Here is a 26,472-nt window from a genome sequence, read left to right as displayed (position 1 = left end):
CAGGGCTGAATGTTGTCAGAAACCTAACTGCAGACCTGTGACTGCCCTGCCTAATACGCATTTGCCTGCCACCATGGTACTGTGCTCTCACCGCCACCACCACTGCGTCTCCCCAAGATTAGTGAGTCCCCATTTTCTGCAGCTGCAGCCTGAGCTATATTACTCACACTGGACTCCTGGGGGTCCTCGGCTGCTGCGTACCATGACACATTCTATCTCGATGAAATATAGGATGGTGTCCGCCCCCCCAGGGGTCTTCTGGGTACCTATGCCCCAGCCCTTACCCCTATCATGACAACAGTCCAGGTAACCTGTGCTGTTAATGCCAATTCACAGACTGCCTATTCTCAAGGATGCTTAAGATAGGAGCCTATGACCCTGTTTGTTATTTTAATTTTTTATTTTTCTCTCTCGGCACTGCAGCCATGGGACATAGGGGCGGATATCAGTAAATCTGGCCGCATAACAGCTTCACGGGAACTTCTGCCAGTTAACAGGCAAATGAAAACAGTTACCTTATCCCCAAGCTTTCTATTGACGCTCTGAACCTCACCTCCACTTCTGATTCTTCCTCTGCCACATGCAAACCATTTCTGTCTATCTGACTTCCTCTTCCTGCTCTCTGGCAGTGGATGGGCTTTAACTCACCTTAACACCACTCCATCCATTCTCAAGCTGCCATAAGAAGTGCAGATGGGTCTGAAAGCCAACTAGGATGCATGCAAATAAGTTTATGATCCGGACCCACATGAGGATCACAGTAATAAGGATGGCTCTTTAGCCAGAGATCAGTTTATAGCCTGCCTCCTGGCAGGTCTTCCTAAAGTTGTCCTCAAGCCAGCAGACATCAAAAAATTCAAGACAAAGAGTAAAATCCGTCTCTTGTCCCCAGACCTCCTCGACATAGGACTAAAACTTAAGCACCTGGAGAGCAAGTCTCCTGACCCCACAGGTGGAAGTTTCATTTGTGGCATTTAAGGAATACTGGGGAGGGATTTAAAAAAAAAAAAACAAAACCTGAGAACAGAATTGTCAAGTGCTGGCACATGCTAGCTCCTGAAAGCTGCTGAGTCTCTGTTTTAAGTGTGGAAGTTAGGGTGGGGGGGAGTCTACATGGGCTAGTGCATGCCCTGCCAGGCAAGGCCATCAACTGAGCCTTGTTCAAAGTGCCACCTAGAAAGACAACCAGTCAGCTGACTGCCCCCAGGCAGGGGGACAAAGACCTCCAGCAGACCTAGGCTTGGCCACAGGCTCATTTGCAGGAACCCAGAATGCATTATGGAAGCAATCTGTTTCTTTCCTTCTGGACACCAGTGCCACTAACCCAGTCCTGGGAGTTTTGGGGTCTCACCTCTCATTTCCTTCTTGTCGGGGTAGGGAGGGACAGCCTTACCCACCTCACCAGACTTAATTGCACTTTCAGGGTTACTTATTGGGAAAAGATTTTCCAGCTAAGGTAGGAGCTTTCATTTCATTGCTCCCTCCTTGTGCCTCACTCCAGACCTGTCAGAAGTGCTTCTCCTCCTCACGAACACAGACAGGGCCCTGACCCTAATTCCAAAGAAATAAGTTCTCATGCACCACAAGCTTTTCTCTTCCCAGTCCCCTCTTCTAATCAATTGTTCAGCTAAAGGTTACAGGATCACCACAGAACTGGAGTCCACAGATCATCAAGTAAGAAACTGTAACAGCTAAAAGCTCCAGAAAACAATGGTATAAGATGAACATGCCAGAGGCATTTCTTTCTATTATTTTGTAATTTACATTTGTTCCTACATGACTTGGAGGTAAGAATGCCCCTTGACTAATACTGCTGTGTTTTGTTGTTTTTCACCTGCCAACCGAGAAGCTGTACTAGTTAATAGTGTTCATAAATGCATTATTCCTTGTTGCATTTCTAAGTATTCAGCTTGTTGTGAAGACTTCACTTCTTATTATTATTAAATTGTCCAGAGATTGAAATGAATTTCAAAGGAAAACTCCTAAAGCAATGGAGCCATCCTCCAGCTTCTTGGTGGGAGAAGAACCAATTATCTTGTTTATGACATGGTTTCTGCTTTTTTTTTCTCCTGGTTTTTTGAAGTCCCTGTGACAACTAGGTAAAAAGTGTCTTCAGTTAACCTGACCTCAGTGTAAAGTCACATAACAAACATTCCCTATTGTGTCTTTAAATCTCTCTTTAGTTGTTAATAGTCTGGGCACCCTTCCACCAGTGAGAAAGGGAATCACTCCACCCCATATAGTGTAGTGGGCTGTGCAAACTAACCACATTGTATCCCAGAGGAAGAAAGGGAAGTGCCTATCGAGGCAGAAAGATAACAGAGTCAGCTATTGTTTCAGGGGACCCAGGTTCCATTCCCAGAACCCAGATGGTAATTAACAATTTGCTGTACCTCCAGTTCCAGGCATACCTGCCTTCTTCTGGCCTCTGTAGGTACTGTGCACAGACACATGCAGGCAAAACATTCACATGACTAAAATTAAAAACAGGAAAAAAAAAAAGAAAAGAAAAGAATGGAATTTTCTACAGTGATTCACAGGCCTGATGGAAACATCAGTCAGGGGTAGTTAAAATGAACTCCTTCTTGTCCTGCATGGATGGAGCTGTGGCCTTCTAATGAGACAGCCTACACACAGGCAAATGCAGCCTTGTTTTGATCTCAACTTACAGAGCTCATCAGAGCCATCCAACTAAGAGCAGTGACCACAATGCTGTTAGGTGACTTTTCCTTGATGTTTTCTGTATTTGTGTTCACTGTCCTTTTTTTCCTGTGAGAGCTGTGGCATTGATACATCTATCTTTTAGGTGAAACATCCTGATTGACATGTATCTTTGGCTCCAAAGCAAAATAATTTCACAGTGTCATTTCCTTGGTTTTCAGCAGTCAAGACACCGAGGTAGAAGAATCCCAGCAAACTCCCAAACAGTCTGGGCTCTATTCACATAACAATCAAGGGTGGTTTCTACTCTGTCAGCCTATGGTGGTATTGTGTTCCCTGAAATATTGTGTACCCTAATAAATTTATCTGGGGTCAGAGAACAGAACAGCCACTAGATATAGAGGCCAGAAAATGGTGGCTCACACACCTTTAATCCTATCACTTGGGAGGCAGAGATCCATCTGGATCTCTGTGAGTTTAAAGCCACACTGGAAACAGCCAGGCATGGTGACTCACGCCTTTAATCCTCCTAATCTTCCTAAGTGAGCCTAAAGCAGAAAGGTAGATAAGGCGTGAAGACCAGAAACTAGAAGCTTTTGGCTGGTTAAGCTTTTAGGTTTTTGAGCAGCACAGTTCAGCTGAGAGGCATCCAGTCTGAGGAAACAGGATCAGCTGAGGAACTGGCAAGGTGAAGTGGCTGTGGCTTGTTCTGCTTCTCTGATCTTCCAGCATTCACCCCAATACCTGGCTTCAGGTTTAGTTTTATTAATAAGACCTTTTAAGATTCATGCTACAGTCAGCCCACTGGATTTTGATTCTACTATTAACCTGACAACTTACTGAACTTAAGAGGATGCAAAGAGGGAAAAAGGAGACCCAGTAGACAGGAGGAGACTTGAAGGAGATAAGAAAGGACAGGAGGAGACAGGAGAGAAACTGAGAGGCCCAGGGCATTGGAACTGATGCTAGATCATTGAGTTCTAGTATCAGCTTCCTGGAGACTCCACTATCTGGGCTACCTAGTAATGACCTCCTGGAGATGGTGCACTGGGTGGAGCCTGATGAACTGCTCCTATTCCCAGCCTTGTAATTAATGTTTGTTTCTCAAACCAGCTTGGCTTACCCTCTGTCAAGGGACAAGATACTGAGATATGGGCAGGGAAGTAGAAGAAAGATATTCACCCCATCTAATCATTGGCCTGGCAAAGTTTCCTCCCCATTTCCTAGCCCCATACATCCTGAGGCTCTATTACTATAGAAATGTTGTAATCTTGGATTTCAAGGCAACTGGGACTCACATCTCCCACTGCTCCAACCTTGGATTCACAGGCCACATGGACGAAGACACTCTATGGCATGAGACTGTCCAGAGGCCTACAGGCAGGGAAAGGTCTGGGGAAGACAATAAGAGACATTTAAATTGTGGGAATTTTGTCATCTGGCCCAATAATGACCAATTGGATGGAGCATTTTGACTTTATGGGCATGGACTTCTCTAGGATACATGACACCTTAAAGACTGTGGGTCAGGGACCCCGCACTCTCTTGGGTGGTCAGAGTAGGATCAAGCTGTGAAAAAGCATGGCTTGCAAACTGGGCAGAAGGGCAGGACAATGAAAGCTGGGTCAGCAGCAGTGTTCTATGTTGTGAGTATACCTTAGAGATTTCATTCCTTAATAAACATTAACAGACCCCTTGCCTCGAAGTCCCATATTACAGTTGCCTGAGCCCATCATTGTCTCACCTGCTCCTGCAGACCTGCCTCCATACCCCATTGTACACTTGATCCTTGGATTATGTTGAATCCCTTAATCTCTAGCTTCTGTCTCCAAAGTTTTGTGATCACAAGGTTAGGAGCCCATGACTTCCTTGGGTGACTTCTTATTCAACTTTACTGAGTGTCATGGAATGAACATGTGGACACTCAAAAAGTAAAATTTTAAAAGTGAGTAAAAAGGGGGGTATAAAAAGCAGCTATAGTGCCAGGTAATGATGGTTGATCACACTGTATCTATAGTCAGGAGCCAGAGAGTGATAAATGTTGGTCCTTATTACACAATCCAGTAACAAGACCAAAGAATGGAACAGTGTTATCACTTCTGGAAGAGAGAAACATCTTCTCATCTCAATGAACTTCATATATAAACTAATCTCTCATACACACACCCCAGAGAATAATATGATCTCTATAAGCCTTCACAGGTGTGCCTGGAGGAGTGCCCCTTGGCCGACTCTAGATCTGATCAAGTTGAAGACCATCACATAAAATTAATAAAATTTGCTGTGTAGATAGAGAAAACATTCCTAATTTTAGTGATATCTCAAATATCAATAAGCCATGTGTAAGGCCAAAGTATATAAAAACCTTTTGGCTATGAACTCACTCCTTTCTCAGATACAAGCAGCAATTTTCTGAGGTGCTCCAGGGCAGGATTATGAATCTCATGTAGAGTAAGACACAGTACAGAAATCTTCTGACCTATGCTTTTACCTTATTAAATCATAATCCCACCCAAGCCTCCTCAGGAACTAACCTATGACCTTGTTGCCAAAAGAGAAGACAGAGAGAGACAGAGGGACACAGAGGAGAGAGACACAGAGATCTCTCTCTCTCTCTCTCTCTCTCTCTCTCTCTCTCTCTTTCTCTCTCTCTCTCTAAGAACTCACTGAAATGGAATTTACAAAGCCACCAAAACTGTAACATGGCTCTGTATCAATTCTTAAGTGTGGCTCTCCATCACAAGACCACACTTTCCCACAGTTCTTTCTTTCTACTAGTATCTGTGCTGAATCTATGATATCTCTTTTTACCCAGGTATGGTCACTTGATGCAGAGGCAGGTGGATCTCTGCAGGTTCCAGACCTAGCATGTCTACTATATAGTGAGTTTCAGGCCACACAGAATTAGAAAGTGAGATTGTGTCTCAAAACAGACTCACACAACAAAGCCCTACTTAATAAACTTTAGGGGTGTGAAAATGGTTTAATAGATTAAAGTGCTCATCATGCAACTATCCCTTTACTTCTGCATTATAAAGACAGCTGCAACAGTGCATGCCTATAATCAGGTGCTTTTAAGGCAAGTCTATTTACATGTGATAGCAAACTAGAGACCCTGTCTCAAATATGCTGAAGGGAAAGAACCAGCACCCAAAATTACTCTCTGACTTTTACTCCCAAACCATGACACACATGCACACCTTTCCACACATAAATGAGCACATACATACAAACAGTCTAAGTAAATAAATAATAAATAATAAAATTATAATTGAATGATATGGCACACATCTTTTATTTCAATACTTGGGTGGCAGAGGCAGGCAGAGTTCTGGGAGTTTGGGGCCAAGCTCATCCACATTCTGAGTTCAAGGACAGCCAGAGATACATAAAGAGACCCTGTCTCAAAATAAAATTCCAATTCAAATAAAATTCTGATTTGTATTGACTCATCCTGAAATCCTTTTCCAAAATGCACTGAAGTGTCCCAGCTTAACCTCAGCACAGATCCTAAGGTTCAGGACAATATTTCTTGAAATCATTTTGGGTGTCAGCAACTGGTTCATGTCAAATCATTTGGAGGAATGAATACAGCAAAGTATGGTAGCCAGGCAGATCTTGAATTCAAGCCAGTTTGGTCCACATAGTGAATATGATAGCAAGGCATTTCTCAATAAAACACATACCCAGATACTCACAAATAAAGTTGAATATAATTTTGTTTTTTGTTGAGATATTAGAAATTTCCAGCTAGCCTAAAACTCACACTGTATAGTTTAATGAACAATATATTTTGAACATTTTAAAACAAATTCCAGTAAACATTTCATTTTAAACCATTGGTTCATTATTCAAAGCATGTCAGTTTTCTATACAAGAAGGAACTTCAATTGTCTTTATATTTACCTAAATTAAGAGAACTGGGAAGTGAGAGAAATTTTATAATGCTTATATTCCTAGGTTGTTTTCTTCCATCAAATCATTCTATGAAATCAATATCAATCTCTTCTTAAACTTTTTCTAATTTAGAAAAAATTTTAACTAGTTTATTTGTAAATTGAGGTATTTTTTAAGTTTGTTTAAATGTTAATACTCTAATTATGCAAGCTGAAACAATGCCTATTAAATATTCCGTTGCCTGTAACCCAATGAATTTTTAAGAATATTTTTCTAAAATAGTTAGAAATTTTCCAAGTATTATATTGACATTTTTGGAAAACCACTTTATTTTAAATTTTACTGGGATCAAAAAGTAAAAGGAGGTTGTTGATACATAATTATACAATTATTTATTGAGTTAAATAGCTGCTTTTGTATGTTACATGTCACAAAGAATGACTATAGTGGATTATTAGAATTTCTATTAATAAAACATAAGGAGCAATTACACAAGCCTATGCATAATATGATTCTATCAAAAGTAAAGTTAGCAGGCTTTCTCATTATATCTCCTCTGTAAATGGTAATGAATAATGTACTGCCTTAGTTAGGGTTTCTATTGCTCTGACGAGACACCATGAACATGACAACTTTTATAAAGGAAAAACATTTAATTGAGATGGCTTACATTTACAAAGGTTTAGTCCATTATCATCATGGTACAACAATGTGGTGTGCAGGCAGACATGGTGCTGGAGAAGGAGCTGGGCATTGTACATCTTGACATGCAGGCAACAGAAAGTGTTCTGGAACACTGGACATGCCTTGAGCATATATGAGACTACAAAGCCCACCCCTACAGTGACACACTTTCTCCAATAAGGCCCTACCTACTGCAACAAAGCCACACCTTCTAATATGAGCATAAGGGGCCAATTACATTCAGACTACCACAGGAACTAGATATTAATGTTCTCAAGGAAGTAAGAAATGCCCTCCTGTGTGCGGAAACAGTGAACCCATACTATACAGAAAGACTAAAAGTATAACTTTGCTTCCATACCATAATTTATTAGTCCATGAAATTTTGGTGGGGCCCACATAAGGCCTCATGTACATGAAGTACTCAGCTTTGATTCTCCTTGTCCTTGAATTAGACAGAAAGGATAGTGAGGTACTTCTTTAATACCAGGTATGTTTTTTTGAGATGCCTGTTTTAATAACTTTGCTACCAGTAACTAACTTTATAGGTTAAACTTTTATTTTTCTAATTTTTTCAGGTGTCCAATAAAAAGCCATATCATTATGAATTCCAAGGCATCCTGGTGTATTATTTGTTATTCATGCTCAAATATATATGTGAATCAGAAGCCTAATTGGAATGAGCATAGTAACAAAGTTTAGACAAGTAACAATAGCTTAGTCAGTAACAACATTACACACAAGGCTGTCCCTGATAAGCAGAACCCAGTGACATCACTCACTCAAGTCAAGCAGACACAGTCCCAGAACCTCATGACACCCACTGGACAGTATATAAGCAGAAATCAAGAGCAATGCTCTGCTCTGTACATCTGGAGAGATACCACCTTCATCTACCATGCATTAAGAAAGTCTCCCCCAGGATCCTGACCCTCAAAATAGATTTCTGTTAGAGACTGGACCTGACCTTCAGCTAACATACTTAGCACACAGTCTTGAGGAAGGAGACTTAGGACCTTATTTAAGAATAGAGAGTGTGAACCTTGTGTGATGACCACCAGCATAATAAAATACAACTTCTTGCTCATGACATTACTCTTTTCTCCCAGTTCCTCTCCAGAATTTGTTGTCAGTTGTTTGGCAGGTCTTTGACATTCTTACTGCAATTACCCCAACTCTTTCCAACAGACTCAAACCACAATCTATAGAAACAGCAACAATTTATAATATCAACAAGATTCGTAATTCTGATAATAGCCAATTTAACTAGTTTTTTAAATACAAAATAGCAAATGCCTTAAAACAACAGTTATGAGTTTGTTTATCTTATAAGATTTCCAGTTTTACCAAGCAGCTTATCTATAAGGATCACCCACGCTGTCCCAGGAATATTCCAAGACTCTAGCAATATCTGAAGTCTCAAGACTTGATGGCATGAGGGCCCCTTGGAAAGCTCTGTAAAGCAGTTGGGTACCAGGAAATATCTTATCTAGAAGGTATTTGGACTCAAAGAAGGGTGTGGAGAGTGGCTTAGAGGATAAAAAAACTCAGAAAGCAACCTGGTGGCAGGAAGGTCCTTAAGAAGGGTAGGTGGATGTTTGCCTCACTTTCTCTGCATCAGGCTGTCACTTCTATGACCATGGCTGTTCTGGGGCTGTTCCCAGCATCCTGCTGCTCCTAACAGCTACAGCAGCAGCACTAAGACCTCTACCACTCTAGGTTTCATCATCAGCCTTGGTTGACTCCAGGTCAGCTGGATTCAGATCCTGCAGATTTCTAGGGTCTAGTTCCAGGGCTGCAAGTGATCATGCCAGGTGACCCTCTATGAACACCCCCTTGAGCTCCACAGACATTTGAGATAGGCAAGACAAGAGCTGGGTTGGTGCACAAAGCCTGGGGCTTGTGCAACTTGTGCAACCCCACCTTCCTTCCTCCCTGGGCCAAGACTGCCAAGGCCTACTAAACACCCCCTTTCCCTGAGGGACTCAGCAGAAATTCCTCCACTCAGCTCTTCAAAAGAACAGGAGAGAGAATTGAGAGGGAGAGGGAGAAGTGTTTTTTCCCCACCAGGGATGAGCCTCCTAGTTGGTTATCCAAAACAAAGTGGACTGCCCTGAAATCATATAAATAGAAGAAACACCAAATGTAACACACCTTCACATAGTTCAAGAATTTTCCACAGCCTAAACAAATGTAACACGGCCTTACACCATTAAAGTGATATTCCACAACAGGGGCATGAAGTTGTTGGAGAGATCAAGGGGAAGGGAGCTGTTATTTGTTTATATGTCAAATATTAATCATGGGGCAGAGAGCTAAATAGAGATTCCTCAGAAAATGAGATACAAATGGCGGACAAGCATTTAGAAGTATTTAACATACTTAGCTACTAGGAAAAGGCAAATTACAACTTCTTTCTGATTTTATCTCACCAAAGTCAGAAAGCTGAAAATTTATATATATATATATATTTATATATATATAAAACAAGTGCTGGCATTGATGTGCAGAAAAAGAACCCAGTGCTCAAGGGAATGCAAACTGGTGCAAACATTTTAAAAATCAGTATGGAGATTCCTCAAAAGACTAACTTTAGATATACCATATGACCATATGACCCAGCAGTAAACACCATATATATAGTCCATATCCTAGTCTAGAGAAATCTGCTAATCCATGTTCATTTTGATTATATTTATAATAGGCAGGAAATGAAAACACCCTAGAATTGCATCAGCTGATGAATGAATAATAAAAAGTGTTATATTCATGCAGGGTAACATTATTCAGATATTGAGAGAAATAAAACCAAGGTATTCATAACTAAACAAAACATGTTAGAGAGTTATTTTGAGTAAGGCAACACAGACCAAAGAAGATAAGCACTGCACATTTGCTGTCACTGTTGATGTTGGTGTTAAATCTTAAGATATGTGTTTCAATTGTAATATCCATAGAGTTCATGAAATTAATCAAATGCCATGGGAATGGCTGTGGAAAGAGGGGAGATAAAATGCACAGATACAAAGGAAAAAATAGAGCAACAAGTGTGGTGATATTTGTGCACTAACAAATAAAGCTTGGCCTGGGGATCAGAGGACAAAACCAGCCATTATATTAAACACAGAGAACATGCAGTGGTAGCACATGCCTTTAACCATAGCATTCGGGAGGTAGAGATCCATTGGAATCTCTATTGAGTTCAAAGCCACATTGGGAACACAGCTAGACGTGGTGGCACAGGCCTTTAATCCCAGCACTAGGAAGGAAGGAAGATGGCAGGGCACAGAAAGGTATATAAGGTGTGAATAAACAGGAATTCTCTCTCTCTTGAGGCTGAGGATTTTGTAGAGGTTAAGAATGTGGCTAACAGCTGGGTGGTGGTGGTACATGCCTTTAATCCCAGCACTGGGGAGGCAGAGCCAGGTGGATCTCTGAGTTTGAGGCCAGCCTGGTCTACAGAGTGAGATCCAGGACAGGCACCAAAACTACACAGAGAAACCCTGTCTCGAAAAACAAAACAAAACAAACAAAACAAAAACAAAACAAAACAAAATGTGACTAGCTTGTTCTGTTTCTTTGATCTTTCAGCTTTTACCCCAGTATCTGGCTCTAGGGTTTTTTTTATTAATAAGTCTGTTTAGCAAGTCATGTTACAAAGGAGAGTTAAACTTGAATTGGGTGTGGAGGTAGATGAGGAAGGAAGAAGGGAAAGAGAGATATAAAACTAAAGATCTTTTGAAAAAGACATGTAAATTTATTACACTTTAATATCACAAACATACATTCACACACAGATAGACGCAAACATAAACATAGACAGGGGAATAGAGTGAAGAGAGAGATACAAAATTAAAATGGAAGTACTCTGAAACAGAACAACAATGCTCCTAATGGACACCGAGGGAAACAAATAAAAATTCTGTGCCATCTGTGAGTTACTTCTTTGGAGTTCTTGCCAATTAGGTCACAAAACTTCCTCAAACATTACACTGTGTTGCTACTGCTCTTGATTATCCTCAAGAACTTGATGGTAAGACCCTATTGATGAAGACACCATATGCATGAGTCACAGAGCATGGCAAAATCATAGAAGTAAACAAGCAGAAGCTTTATCCATGCTGACTTGCTTTCATAGTGCTGGCAGATGCTATGAAAGCAGCTGGAGGGGACAAACAATCCTCAGTCGTGCCCAACTACAAACACTTCAAGCTACAATAATGACTGACCTGGCAAGACCTGCACACTGTTGCAATAGTAGCACAAATATCATGGGAGTAAACAACCACTTCCTGACTGTATCCAAGTACCTCTTCTCCACAGGATGAAAAAAATACCTGGCACCATTATCAGACTAAGAACTTAAGGATAGACAGGTCAGCCTTAGGGAAGAATGCATTACTATTATGCTGCTGAGTGGACATAGAATTAAACTAATTTAAAATAACTTACCATTATATTCATAGATCAATGAACCTCCCATTCCTCAACTTAGACGCTTCTAATTGAAGTAGATTGAAATTGACATGGTGATGTATTTCTGGCCAAGGTATAAAGAATAAGTAACTAGGAATGCTCAGTCTTAAAGCAACATTATATTAATTACCTCATCCCCTCCTAGGTCTCAGGGATCACTGTGGAAGATATGGCAGGAAGAGTCTAAAAGGCAGAGGTGTAATCTGCTCTCCCAGACCAAACCCCCTAATGTTCATCCCTAGTGCTTCAACAGGTCACTAGCTGAAGCCTCCCTTCCTTCTGCCCACATCTCCTGTGGATCCCATAGACCATCTTCTCTAACTCTCCTTACCCCAATTCTTTGCTACAGGCCAGCCACCAAAACCAGCAGATAATGCCTGTGAACACACCAGCAGAGTAGGCCAACAAATCAAGCAACACAAAGCTATCACACTATGGAAAAATCCAGAGGAAACAAAAACCAAAGAACATAACACCCATGCAACTTAGACAAACCAAGAAATCAACACCTAGACCTATACTCATCCAAAACCCAGATGCCTAGATGATAGCATAAGAACATAGTCAATAACAGCCAAGGCAATAGGTCTCCACCAGAACCCAGCTATCCTAGCACAACAGGCCCTGAATATTACAACACGGCTGAAGAACAAGAAAAAGACCTTAACACCAAGTATATGAAGATGATAGACATCCTTCAAGAGGAAACAAATAAATCCCTTAGAGAAATAAAGGGTAGGAAAAAATATTCCAAGCAAATGGACATATGAATTGTGCTTGTGCTGCCATTTTAGTATCTGTCAAAATATGCTGTCACCCTTTCAAGCCCTCTATACACCCTCAAACATAGCCTAAAATCCAGAATTGCATTTTATTCTTAGTTCTGGGAGGGTGTTTCAACAATAATGGACTAGGTATATACTTTGTTATAAATATATAAATATAAGTGTAAAGGTATATACTTTGATGTAAATGTCATTGCACTATCACTACTTTTTATATTTTGCTTACATTTTATCATAAAGTACAGAGCAGCAACAAAATGTACCTCTGAAAATAGTAGCTCAAGAGCCCTATAAGTTAAAAATTAAAAATTTGATATTAATATATTATATGTACATGTACTGTAATTGCTCTAAGTATGAAATGACCAAACATTAAAATGCACATTATCCAAGAAGAGACCTTAGATTTTATGAGCAAAGTGATAAGCAAATGTGGTACACTTAATGTTACTGCACACCAGAAACAAATATTGCTGCTTTTAATTAACACACTGAAATTGAACTCATTTATCATATTATGACATATCAAACTTATAAAAAATATTAGGACTAAGGAATTGGAGTTGCCTCAGACAATAAAGGCTATTTCAATCAAGGCTAAACATTAGTTTGATCATTCCAAATGCTACACAGAGAAACTCTGTCTCGAAAAAACAAAAACAAACAAACAAAAAAAAGGTTAGTTTGATCCACAAGACCCACATGTTAAAAGGAAATGACCTAGAGTTATCCTCTGGCCTCCACAAAAGCACTGTAGAATCTGTGTGTGCAAACAGTAGAATATTGAACACATGTGATTACATTAACAGGACAAGTAGTGTGCTTTTGATCTTTCATTCCCCTAATGATGGTACACTTTCTGGTACCCTATAGACATTACTCTTAGCTAATATCTGCTCTACTAATTTACATTCAATCCTTTCTACAAACTCTCTTAACTTAAATGGCTCTTATGAATCTTTTTTCTTTTTTTAAGACAAGGTTTCTTGTGTAGCTTTGCACCTTTCCTGGAACTCACTCTGTAGACCAGGCTGGCCTCGAACTCACACAGATCCGCCTGCCTCTGCCTCCTGAGTGCTGGGATTAAAGGCATGCACCACCACCGCCCGGTCGGCTCTTATGAATCTTATTCTCTCTTTAAGACTTTAATTAGCCCACTTATGTTCAAAAAATTCAACTTGGCCTCTAGTGAACAAAAATCAGTTATATTAATGAACTCATAGACATTTTCACTTCTCGCTATTCCTAATCTTTATTTTTTTCTTTTTATTTTGCATGTGTATTCATGTGGAGGTGCACATGTGTGTATGGTGTGCAATGTTCATGAGTGGGTAAGAAGACAACAATGGGTGTAATTCCTCAGGTGTCATCCTGAGATTTGACTTAGGAATAAAAATCAAAGTGTATGATACCTGGAGCAGATCCTACCCACATCCAAAGCATCCTTCTTGGTTTTATACCTCTGAACAAAATCATAGAGCTTGGTTAAAAGCCAAACTTAAGAAAAGACAAAAAATACTAGATGCTTCCATACTGCTAAGTCTTGGGAAGAGGATCAAACTATTTGAAAGGAGTAATGCTAAAAGATAAACTAATTGTGAGGGTTTATTTATTTAGCTAGTTATTTTATTTGCGTTTATTTTCACTATATAGCCCAGGCTGGCTCTTAACCCATGGTCCATGGCATAAGCTAGGATTATTTGGAAAGAAGAACTTTAATCATACGTTGTTTTCTTGATTAATGATTTATGAGGGAGGGCCCAGTCCACTGTGGAGCTGTACTATTGCTGGGAAGATCATACAGTAGTGTGTAAGAAAGCAAACAGAATTTTTTAGGTGCCCATTTCTTTTCTAATGAGAGAGAAGTGGGGGGTAACAAATTTGGATGGGAGGGAAAGATCTGGGAAGAATTGAGAATGGGGGATCATAGTCAAGATGTATTGTATGAAAATCTATTTTCAATTAAAAAGGGAAAGAAAAGAATAAAGAAAGAAAACTAAAGAAGCCAGGAAGAACAAGCCAGTAAGTAGTATTCTGTCAGGGTCTCTATTTTAGTTCCTGCCTCTGGCCTTCCACCTTTAGTTCCTGACTCACTTTCCTGCATGATGGACTGTGAACTGGACCTGTAAGCCAAATCAGTCCTTTCCTTCCCAAGAACCAAGTGAACTCAGTGAGTCTAAAGGCATCCTGTGAAGCAGAGAAGTAGAAACAAAAAGAGGCAGGGGCACAGAAGGGGAGGAAAGAAGCCTGGGCTTGATCAAGATCCATTATAATCGTGTAAGAAATCATAATATAATAAAGGGTGGCTAATGTATGGCTAACAAACCAAAACAGTCAATAACCCTGAATTTCTCAACATGATTTTGGTCAGTTATGGGCCATGGTAGAAGAAAGCAACTAGAACAATACATATCACCCTATCACCTATTAACTAAATGAATGCTTCATAAACCCAGGAAACAAGCTTTTAAACAAAAACAAAACAAAACAAAACAACAACAACAAAAAAAGCTGCAAAAGTCTGTAGAACAGGTGGGCCTCGACTCATAGAGATCCGCCTGCTTCTGCCTTCCAAGTGATGGGATTAAAGGCGTGCGCCACCACTGCCCGGCTTTGTGGGATTTTTATTTTGTTTTAACCATGTGATACTTTCTGATAAACAATTCTTGTGTAACAATTTCCTCCAAGACTGAAATATCCCCCATCCTGCCAGGAAGCTCCTTAAGAAGAAGGTAAAGAACTCAAAGAGTTCCCAGAATTCCCTGAAACTGACCAGATTCACCAGGCCCCTCCAGGCCAGAGTAAAGCAATAGAAGATGAGAGTCCCTCTCAGAGGAAGTGGAGCTGAGCTGCAAAGATGCTCAGATGAGAGCTGCCTGGAAAGATAGAGACCAATGTGGAACCTGGAAAAGACACTCTCCAACATGTTGAGCTGCCTGCAGGCTGTGCACTGTGCTCCGAGTTCCCAGCTCTGTGAGCTGTCACCCATGCTGGGGTGGATTCTGGTGATGCAGCTGTCTTTGAGTCATTTCTGTTCCTGTAAGTGACCCTTCACCTGTATTCCTGTAAGTCACCACAATAAAACTCACTGGCTCACCAAAAAAAAAAAAAAAAATCTGCAAAAGGAGGTACTGGAAAGGAGATGGTGTACTGATTGTTCAGTAAGCACTGTTACACAAAGAAGATTTAAAAGGAGTGGGCAACCACAAACACTTGACAGAATGTCCACATTAGTTCTTAAAACATTTCATATTCCTTCAAAAGTAGTGATTTCAGAGCCTCAAACATTCACTCAAATATAACCTAATTCCTCTATCACTAAGGACAGGTCTAACTACTGAAATCAGTGAATTCAATGAAAATATTGTGAAATAGAAGCCAACTTGGTTTACCATGTTTCAAGTGAAAATTGGATATAACTAAAGAGACAATGACTTATCTGCCCAGTTACTTTGCAACATAAATCAGTCAAATCAGTCTCTAAGACTTTTAAACACTGAGCTGTTGCTGAATGAGGATTTTTCTGCTTTCAATGGGTTTATTTTCAAAAGTCAATTTATTGAAAAAAAAAGGTGCAAAAAACAAAGTTTGCTCATGTAGTTCTGGCATTCTCATTTTTATTCTGATTCAAAGGGACTCTCAGTTAACACTAGTCCCTTCAGGAATAAAATTCTAACAAGACAAGCCACAGGTTTAAATTAAGTGATTCTCAAGAATGAAAATTATAGAAAACAATGTGTCAGCATTTTTAGGGATGGGTAATTCACACTAACAATCTCTGATTTCCAGAAGCCTATAGCATAGTAAATAAACCACACATGAAAATCACAAACTGCCATTAAAGCACTATAATAGGGATTTGGGATAGAGCTCACCTAGTTGGTGGAGTGTTTGCGCTGCAATTGCATTACCAACAACCCTTGTAACAGCTGTGGTAGTGGTGCACACTTATAATCCCAGCACTTCTTGGGACACAGAAGAAGGGTCAGAAATCCAAATTCAAATGAGGTTAAGGTCAGTCTGGGCTATCTGAGAGCCAGTCTCAAAAAACTAAACTAGGGCCGGAGAGACGGCTCAGAGGTTAAGAGTACCAACTGCTCTTCCCAAGGTCCTGAGTTCAATTCCCAGCAACCACATGGTGGCTCACAATCATCCATAATGAGATCTGGCACCCTCTTCTGTATACATAATAAATAAATAAATCTTTAAAAAAAAACTAAGCAAACAATAGCAATAATGTCAAACAGAGATAAGATCAAACAGATTTCCTACGTTGGGGACAAAAACTGAGGGACTGGAGCAAAGGCTCAGCTATTAAAAGCACTGGTTACTTTTCTTAGGGACCTGGATTTGATTTCCAGCATCCATATAAAATCTCACAACCATCTTTAATTCCAGTTGCAGGGAATCTGACATCCACTTCTGGCCTCTATAGTCACCAAAATGATAGCAGTACAGAAACATATGTGTAGGTAAAGTACAAACATAGGAAACCTTAAATAAATGCTACTATCCTCTAGTAAGAAATTTCCTATGAAAAGAAGTGGGCAGAAGTGGCTACATAATGGTTTGGGTTAAAAACATAAAGAGGCAAGAACATAAAAACAAGCACCTGGATTGCATACATAGCAATTAGTCAGCTCAGTTAGGAACAAGGGCACTCTTGGATACTGGCTCTGCTTAATCTCCTGCTAACCTCATTTTTAACCCAGGGCCCTTAGATTCAAAGCAAATACCATACTGATCACAAAAGCCAAGCCGGCTAAGCATGTCTAGTGCTGTGATGAAGCAAGGCACTGAGTGTCCCTACAAGGAGCACAACCTGTTCTCAGTGGCCTAGAAGGAGCATATTCTGGAACTGCAGGAAAACTTATTCCTTAATTTGTATTTGTTTGGACCTTCCTGGTACATTGTTACTGCTATAGAAAAGGAATAATAACTTCACTTAAACACACATAATCTCTCCACACTTCCATAGGACTGAAAATGTTATCCTGAATTTAACTAATCTGAACTCAAAAATCCTAACTTTCAACTGAAGAACAGGAAATGTTCATCCCAATGATTGTCTACCTGTAAACAAGAGCTATGTTAGATTTCATATTGGCTGCAATACACAATCATTAATTTTGACATATACTAGGGTAGGAAACAACTGGAAGATAAATGATGTTTTACTGGGTACACACCTGCAATCACAGCTCTTAAACAGTAGCAGGAATACCCAAGTGTGAAACCAGCCTGGTCTACATCATTGAATTCCAGGAAAGCTACCCAAAAAAAACTAGCTCAGATATATTGATTATTTCCCTAATTAAAAATTTAAAAACAGGTTAAATGTAGTTTAGATAAAACTTTTTTTAGGCTTTGTGACAAAAAGAAAACTACTTCCTTACCCCCAGTCTCAATAATATCCACAAGGATGAGTCTTTGTTCAAAGATAGGATACATGAAACAAAAGATGCCTTTAAAAAAATAAGGCATCTAACAGCACAATTTTCCTACTGTAAGAAAATCCACAAATGAAGTAAATACTAATACAAAAGATTGATTAAGCAAAGGGTTTGATCTATTTCCTGAAATCACACCAAGGAAAAAATATTTTCAAATATCAAACAAGTATTTCCAAGGAAGGGAGCAACTGAGTGGTAGAGCAACTGCCTAGCATGAGCCCTGCCTGGGTTTCACTCCAAGACGAAAGTTACTTAGAATAATGGGGAAAATAAGATATGCAAAAATATCATAATTGTAAAATAAAATAAGTTTTTTAAAAGAAAATCTGAGTAATAATGATCATTTAGAACTAATTTGTGTATACATGGGCCAAAAAAAGGACAAAAAGCAAAAAGAAATCACACAGACCTGAATGAAAAACAAAATCATTCTTCAACTCTGAACCAAAACCCATGCCGTATGAAAAAAGGAGTAACATTTTTACAATTTACTTGTTTAAATCATAAGCTGGGCAGTGACTTGTGTGGGACTAAGAGCATCAGGACAAGATAATCCTCAGATGAATATGGAATTAAAAGCCATCTAGGCCTACTAAAGACCAGGTCAGGAAATAAGTAAGTCTGGCCCAAAATTTTTAGCCCACGTGTGTTATTCTACTTTCTCAAAGCACAACGTTGACATTTAGTGGTCATATAAAGAAGATCTCAACCAGGTGTGGCAGCATAACTTTAATCCCTGGGCTCTGGAGTCAGAGGCAAGCAGATCTCTGCACTTGAAGCCAGCCTGCTCTACTCAGCAATGCCAGACCCACCACGAATACATATTGAGACTGTTTCAAAGAATCTAAAACAAAGGTAGGCATGCTGGTGTAAGTTTTCATCCTCAGCACTTGGGAGTCAGAGGTGGGAGGATCTGTCTGTGAGTTCAAGGTCAGCCTGGTCTACATATGAGTTCCAAGACAGCCAGGACTACATGGAAAGAATGTGTCAAACAAAACAAAACAAAACAAAACAAAACAAGGTATATTTTTGTTACATCAAAACATTAAGGTCCTTTATTATTTAAGCCGAAAAGTCTTTAAAATTTCAGTGTCTCCAACAGTCACAGTCTTTTATGGTACTGATCAAGATTCAGAATGATTCTTCTAAACCATTAATTTTAAATGTAAAAATATTTAATGCATCCTCTCCTCATAACAAACAGGCTGTATGTCTTACAATAAAGAATAAAATTTGAAGAAAAAATACAGTCTTGTATAAATTTATTCAACACATCTCCTAAGTGTTCTTTAAATACTAATTACTGTTTTTAAAGTTTCTTTGTGTGTGTATGTTTGTGTGTGTATATGTGTGTGTGGTGTATAGGGTGTAGGTGATATGTGTCTATTTGTTTTTGTGAGTGTGTCTGTGTCTTTATGTTTTGTGTATATTTGTGTGTATGTGTGTATTTGAGTTTGAGTGTAGGCTTGTGTTTTTGTATGTGTTTGAGTAGTATATGAGTGTGTGTATGTGTGGTATGTTATATGTATGTTGTGTGTATATTTGTGTGTGTAAAAGAGAGGGGGGGGGGTGTGTGATGTGGGTATCTGTTTGATATGCAAGTGCACGTACATGCTAGATCTCATATTTAGTGGCCAATGGAGAATTTTCAGGACTTGGTTCTCTCTACCATGGGTTTCCAGCAACAAGTTTATTGCACTTGTACAACAAAGTGCTTTGACCTGATGAGTCACCTCAAGATTTTACAAATACATATAAATAAGCTTTATAAAGTAATTGCTGACACTAAAGTCCGTGCAAACATACTGTTGTATGTGATTATTTTTTCAAATATAGAAGTAACTCAGGTTCACTATTGAACCATCTTAGGTCAGCTTCATGAGTGGGGAGATTTTAGTGCTTAAAATAATTTTATCTAAAGCAATAGTGGCTATAATTACCCAAAATCAATATATCCACATGTCTATGCAGTTGCTAATGCCAGTTTTGAATCTTCTCTAATACTAAACATTAGCTAGATGCCTTTACCACAGGACACAGTTGGCAATTTAAGATGCATACAAATTATATGTTGAATTAGCATAGGCAGGTGACTGGGAAGTCCTTAAACATTAAAATATACAAGTAGTAGCAAATAATCCCTCTAGTGTGAAGATTCCACATGATGCCAAGTAGAGAGTTCCTCCTTTGGTGACACTCTCTAGAGCTATAAATTACAAATACCAACATTAAACCATTTTTACTTAAAATTCCACTTTCTAGGCTCCATCTCCTAACTGGTATGAGTCAGAGTAACTCAGATGGTGTTGAGTAAGCTGGAATAAGCTCTTCCTGCATTCCTGATAAGCAGTCAAATTTGGTTACCATTACTCCACTTTTGTTGACTTTTTGTTTTGAAATCCCTCATATCAGCCTCCCCCCTCAATTGTGCAAATGGCACAATGGATGTGACCAAATGCCCTCAGCCTCTGCAAACTATTATATAGCTTTTATTGGCTGAACCGCTTTCAATTCTAAGTGTACAAGAAGCAGTAAACCTAGCTCTTCTGATCTAACACTAACTTTTTACAATTGATAGAAGTACATGACATATAATCCCAGCCCTCTGAACCTGGGCGGAGAGCTGCCTTGAATCAGTGACTTTCCTAGGCTGGATAGCAAAACAACAAAATACTTCCATTCAGGATAGTAAAGGCAGGCCTAAGAATTTCAAGTCCTTTGCAGCAAGAAAGTCACATTTTTTTTTTTGTCCCAACTTTCTTCTCTGTTGCTATGATTAAATTCTCTTACCAAAAGCAACTCAGGTAATGAACAGGTTTATTTGGTTGATACCCTGGGTCACAGTCCATCCTTGTGGGAGCTTAGGATAGAAACTCAAGCTAATAAATGAAGACAGAACATGAGGAAACACTGCTTCCTAGCTTTCTCTCTTGCTTTGCCACTGTCTTGTGCTAAGGTAGCTCTCTATCCAGCCCAAGCCCACTTTCTTGGAAATATTGCCAACTCAGTGGAAGAAACATCAAATATCGATCATAATCAACACCATCTCTCTCAAAAACAGGAATCAGATATTCTGGTCTATGCACACCCTAAATTGATGTTCCCTCAGATGACTCCAGGCTATGTCATGTTGACAGCTCATGCTTTTTTCTTAGGAAAAAGACACAATAATATATGAGTAGGTTTTAAAGCTCCAAAGCCAATATATTAATTATATCCAATCACTTAAGCAGCAAAAACACAAACATGAGGAGAGCAACAACCGGAAAATACAGATACAACAGGAAATGGGATGAGGCAAGCCTCTAAGATCAAGAAGAGAAAACTAAAACTGTCTCTCCACAGAAACTTCCCAAACCAACAAATCTCAAGGAAATCATAACAAGAAATTATTTGAATACAAAATTAGTGAAAGCCAATAATTTTCCAGAGAAACAACAATATAAATAGATAATAAAACTAACAACATAGATAGCACCACTGAAAATAATGAGACATAAAGACATACCTACAAATACATATCATGGAACTTTAAACAAGAATGACAAGGTTGTAATCAAAAGCAAACTACAAGAAATAACTGGCCATCATTCATCCTGTACACACTGTTCTCTCCTTTACCAATAATGGAAAATAGGTTGTGTGTGGAGTATGTTTCACCAAAATTGGAAAGATTCACTTGATGCCTTCTGAGGTTTTAACATTGTTGGAAATAATTCTGACTACTAAAAGTATATCATTCTCTTATGATAAAGAAAAGGATGTCTGTTAGAATCACTTAGATAACATTTTGTTTCCTATGATGGATGATTGACTGTAAGTCTGCATCAGAATGAGGAAATGAAAACTTTTTAAAACAAAATGCAAGATAACAGATTTTTGAAGAATCAATATACACCTAAAGCAACTTAGTTTGCTCTAATTGCTTTATAAGTCACAAGCACTTTTGAAAACAAGTTTATTGCTATTTTTGCATATGTTTATACATGAGAGAGAATGTTTTTTATATGTATACAGAATCTGTAATAGTAGATAGTTATGAGCATCTCAACTTGAGTGTTGGTATCTGAACTCAGGTCATCCCCAAAATGAGTATGTGCTGAACCAACTACCAAGATGTTTTATCCAACAAACCGAAGGTCTTTCAGATTAACAACAACAAGAATAGTACAACCTAAACAAATAAAGAAGCAAATAAATAATCCTTGGAAACATGCTACATCAAAATTAAACTGTTGTGTATGGTAAACTTGCAACATAAAGTGAATATATTACAATGCCCAACAATTTATAAAAGGAAAGCTTATTACAAAGCTACATTAACAGTGGAAACACTCAGAATGATCAATGGAATTATGAAAAATAGTATGCAGATTGATATAATATGACTTCTACACTTACTACAAAGCTACAACAATCAAGGGGGTGAATAATATTTGTGAAAGAATAATGGGGATAGAGAGAAAAAGCCAAGAACAAAGGAAGGAAAATATAGTCAACTATTAATCAAAAGACCTAAGAAAACTTAACCAGGAAAAGTGTGTTCTTGACCAATGTTACCCAGCTACCTACGATTCCACGTGTATAGAAATTAAATAAACACAGTCTTGACGGCTTTCACAAAATGAACTTAAAGTGACTTTTAAACTGTTCTTTCTGATGCTCCAGCATCAGATATCCAGCTACTGATATTTCTTTCAAAGACAGAAGCCCCACACTCTAGAATTTTCTCTGCAAAATGAGGTGTGATCTCTTGCTATGGCTCTGCAGCCCCTTGTGCCTCCTTGTATTTTCAGGTAAACCTAGCCCCACTGATGCCCAATCCCAAAGCAAGAAAAATTTTAAATATGCTTCCTGTCACATATTAATGGCACAAGATGTGGATTCTGCCCTTTCTAACTGCCCGACACTATGAACACCTGAGAAACCTCTGCAGCTCAGAAACACATTTTGTCCTCTAGAACTACACTTCACTGAATCATACCATTGTGTCTGGTGGTAGCAGAAATTTAAAAGCATTCTAATCATGTATTGCTGAAAGACAATCCACATCACCATCTTTCTACCAGTTTCTAAACTAACTGTAACAAGACAAACCTGAAAGTGGAGTGCAAAGTTCAGAACTTCTAGAAACCAGGTGTTCAGTTTTTCCGTCCTGTCTTCCCACTGCACACTAAAAGCATGCCTATGTGTGCACAATGGACAAGCATCATATCATACCATGCTTGGAATGCAGAGTCTCCCCCTACCCAGGAAATCCATACACAGGGAGGCTCAGAGGACAAGGGCCTCTGCCCAGGTCATCACATGGACCAATAGAACCTCAGTCTGGTTCATGATCAATCCCAGTCCAAGCAGCTCTGACAGCTCAGCCAACCTGCTCTTCCTGGTCTGGGGACAGTGACCCCCTCACTCACCATGGCATGGCTTGTGGTCTTCCTCACAGCTCCCTACAACAGAACAAGAGGAGAATTCTGGAAAGAACCTTTAAGCTACATCCTACTGGTGCTCCTGATTGCTAAGCCTTCCCAGAGTCCTTCATTAGCTAGGACCACCCAGCTGAGCTTCAGGACATTAGTAGTTACCCTACTGGGTGAGCAGAGATCAAATGACTCAGAGAACAAACCCCCTCCCAGGTTGGTCTTTCCACACTATGGTAGGACAGGAAACTAATCTGGGGATCTGGTAGTTTAGTAAAATCTTCCAATTTCCCAGAGCACTTCCTTTTCCTCTTCCAAGGCACAGGGTCCTATGTGTGCACATTCCATTACACACTCAATGTCCACTGCAGCCAACCTTTTACTTCATAGCTGGAGGTCCTGCAACCAAACACAGGTCACATTCCAACAGTTACTATTGTTAAACAAAAAGAGGCTATGGGTTAGAGCACAAGGAAGGGTTTATGGGAAGGCTAGGAGACAGGAAAGAGACAGTAGAAATAATGTAATTACAATTCCAAAAAAATCCTGTTAAAAAGTTGAAACAGGCTTTTATGGCCATGTACTCCAGAGACTAGGGATTTGTATTAGAGCACACCAAGTACTACTCACACCATTTCTCTCAGGGTATACATCTTAAATCTGGAAAACACAGTCATGTTAGGCAGGGCCACACCATTTTATCCAGTTCTTCTATTGAGGTTGAACTGGTATGTAATCACAGTAATTTGGTTTCACAAAAAAATTCAGTTCTTTGTCCAGATTCTTGATTGCCTGGTCTGTGGACCCAAGAAATGGCCAGTCAGAACATTTATTGATCATCTAACATTGCTCCTCCTCTTCTGGTCTGAAGGGAGGAGAATGAATGCTCCACACACAAATCCTTTCCCTGTTCTGCAATGGACAGTCCACTATGTGATTTTAGAACTCTGTGGTGCTGCAGAAGGACAAACCAAGATTTAGGGTGGTTAGTCAGGAGGATAACAAGGGCAATGCCCTGTGGTACTACAGGTTCAAGTCCACCTCAACGAAAATAGAAGACCATGACTCAAAACAGCTTTTCAAAAAGACTACAGGTGTTCCTATTCTAAAATTAATATACATTTATGGCACACCAGGACTTAATGTTGGCTGTGACCTTGTAATAGTCACTTGAGCAGCATTTAGAGGTAAATTTTTTAGTGGAGAGATGGGCCTTTCTGATGGTTATTAATCAAGGCTGTCTCCTTTGTTATGTGAATGTAGCTGGTTCATCCTGGGGAACAAACATATCTTATCATACTAATCTCTAACAGGCAAGTTAGCATACTACTTAGCTTTGGGGTATTTGGGGTGCAGCCCTCCCTTACCTTATACCACCAGTTCTACTCTTCTACATCGCAGTTTAGCAGTGGAGTGCTACTCTACACAGGAGATGCTGTTTACAAGCTCCACGAAATTAATTCCAGGTGGATCCTAAACCTTAATGTTAAATGTTAAAAGTGCAGAGCTTCTGGACGACATCAGAGGAATCGGGGTGCTCTGAGTTTGGCAAATCTGTGTCCAATAGCAGCAACACAGGCACTAAGGGTGCTGGCACTTCACAGTGATGTCAACAACAAGGATACTTCAAAGCACAGTCCAGCTCCCAAGGCTGCCGGTGGAATGAAGTTATGCAGTCTGACAGCTGGCCACAGGAATTGCAAAGACCACACAGGATCACGCAGAATCACACTGGAGCATGCAGGATGAGCAGGACCAGGCTGAGTTATGCATAACCAGGCAAGAACATACCAAAATCTGCATCTGGCTACTTGCACCCACCTGCCCAGCGGAAGACGCACCACACTGGCTCCCATGACTCAACTGACTGCTCCTCCCAGTCTGGGGACGGACACAGCAGCCCCTACTCACCATGTCATGGTTTTCCAGCTCATCCATGTTCCCTGCTCAGCTCCCTGCAGCATTCATAACACAACACACAAAATCAAAGGCCCCAGTTTCTCTTCAAAGCCAAGCCTGAAGCCGGCGGCCGGAAGGACACTGCACAACTTCTGATTGGCAGGTTCCTGGAGGGCCTGATTGGCTAGTGAGGCCTGAGTGACAAGAGCACCTCCCTTAGGGTTATACTGTGCTTAAAGACACAGCACAGTGGTTTTGTGGTCATGCCTTCCACCCCAGACAAAGACCTTTCCTAGATCAGCAGAGATATGCATTTGAATAGCACCTGCTCCTGGCTCCAATAACTGACATTGCTACCTTCCTACTCTCCATAGGCACTTCCCCTTTTTCCTCTGAGACAATGTGTCTAGCTTGCACAGTCCACTACACTATGTGGGGTGGAGAGATTCCCTGTCACACAGGTGGAAAGTTGAAAAATGAATACAACTTACTATGTCCATTTTTATTAGTTGTTCATATACGGATAATTGGCTTCTCATGTTGTATTGGATAAACAATCAGGGAGCTCATCCCTGGCTGAGGCTTATTCTCTCAAATGGAGGAAAATTCCACTTTCCAATCAGCACCAGGTGTCTGACCCTGACTATGCAGCCTTGGACATGAAACATAATCAAGAATAGAAACCTTAGAGTGGAAAAAACCTTAGCACTTAAGAGCAGTGAAGACTCTTTCAAAGCATCTACCTTCCATTCCCCATATAGATAGAAGCCTGGAAGATACTTTTGCCCACTGAGAAAATTTCCCTTCACTCGTATCTTTCAGGGTTGTCCCAGAATGGGGTTGTAATGCTACACCAGTCCACTTCTGGGTAGTGCCTGCATGATATACAGAACCATCAGTAAATCAGGCCCTAGTCTTCTCTTCCTCAGTCAACCAATCATAGGGAATACTCTGTCTTGAAAACACCCAAAAACCCAATCAAGCAAAAAAGAAGATCCACCTTTAATCTGGATTGTACCTGTAAGGATTATGTCCTTAATTACATCACCAGCCTTCGATGGCATCCCAGCCTAAAAAGCAGGCATGCTCTCTCTCTCTGTGTCCTCTCTTTCCATATCGCCTTTCCTTCCATACTCTCTCTCTCTCTCTCTCTCTCTCTCTGTCTCTCTGTCTCTCTGTCTCTCTCTCTCTCTCTCT

At 39.9% G+C, this 26,472-nt stretch overlaps 1 protein-coding gene across 1 annotated transcript in view; it reads right to left on the bottom strand.

The window, feature by feature from the left end:
• Positions 1 to 25,406, bottom strand: part of LOC118590859 (zinc finger protein 431-like) — a 49,051-nt gene extending 23,645 nt beyond the window's left edge. Inside the window, exons 1-2 of the mRNA XM_036198631.1 lie at positions 25,288 to 25,406; positions 23,374 to 23,406 (exon numbers count right to left, since the gene is read on the bottom strand). Of these exons, the coding sequence (XP_036054524.1) occupies positions 23,374 to 23,406; positions 25,288 to 25,314 (60 nt within the window). The 5' untranslated portion in view covers positions 25,315 to 25,406. The remainder of the gene's footprint in view (positions 1 to 23,373; positions 23,407 to 25,287) is intronic.
• Between the last annotated feature and the right edge of the window lie 1,066 nt (positions 25,407 to 26,472).

This window comes from Onychomys torridus, chromosome 9 (assembly GCF_903995425.1).
Source record: "Onychomys torridus chromosome 9, mOncTor1.1, whole genome shotgun sequence".
Lineage (NCBI taxonomy): Eukaryota > Metazoa > Chordata > Mammalia > Rodentia > Cricetidae > Onychomys > Onychomys torridus.
Note: the sequence above shows the minus strand (reverse complement) of the source record. Positions and strands in the feature narration are given on the sequence as shown.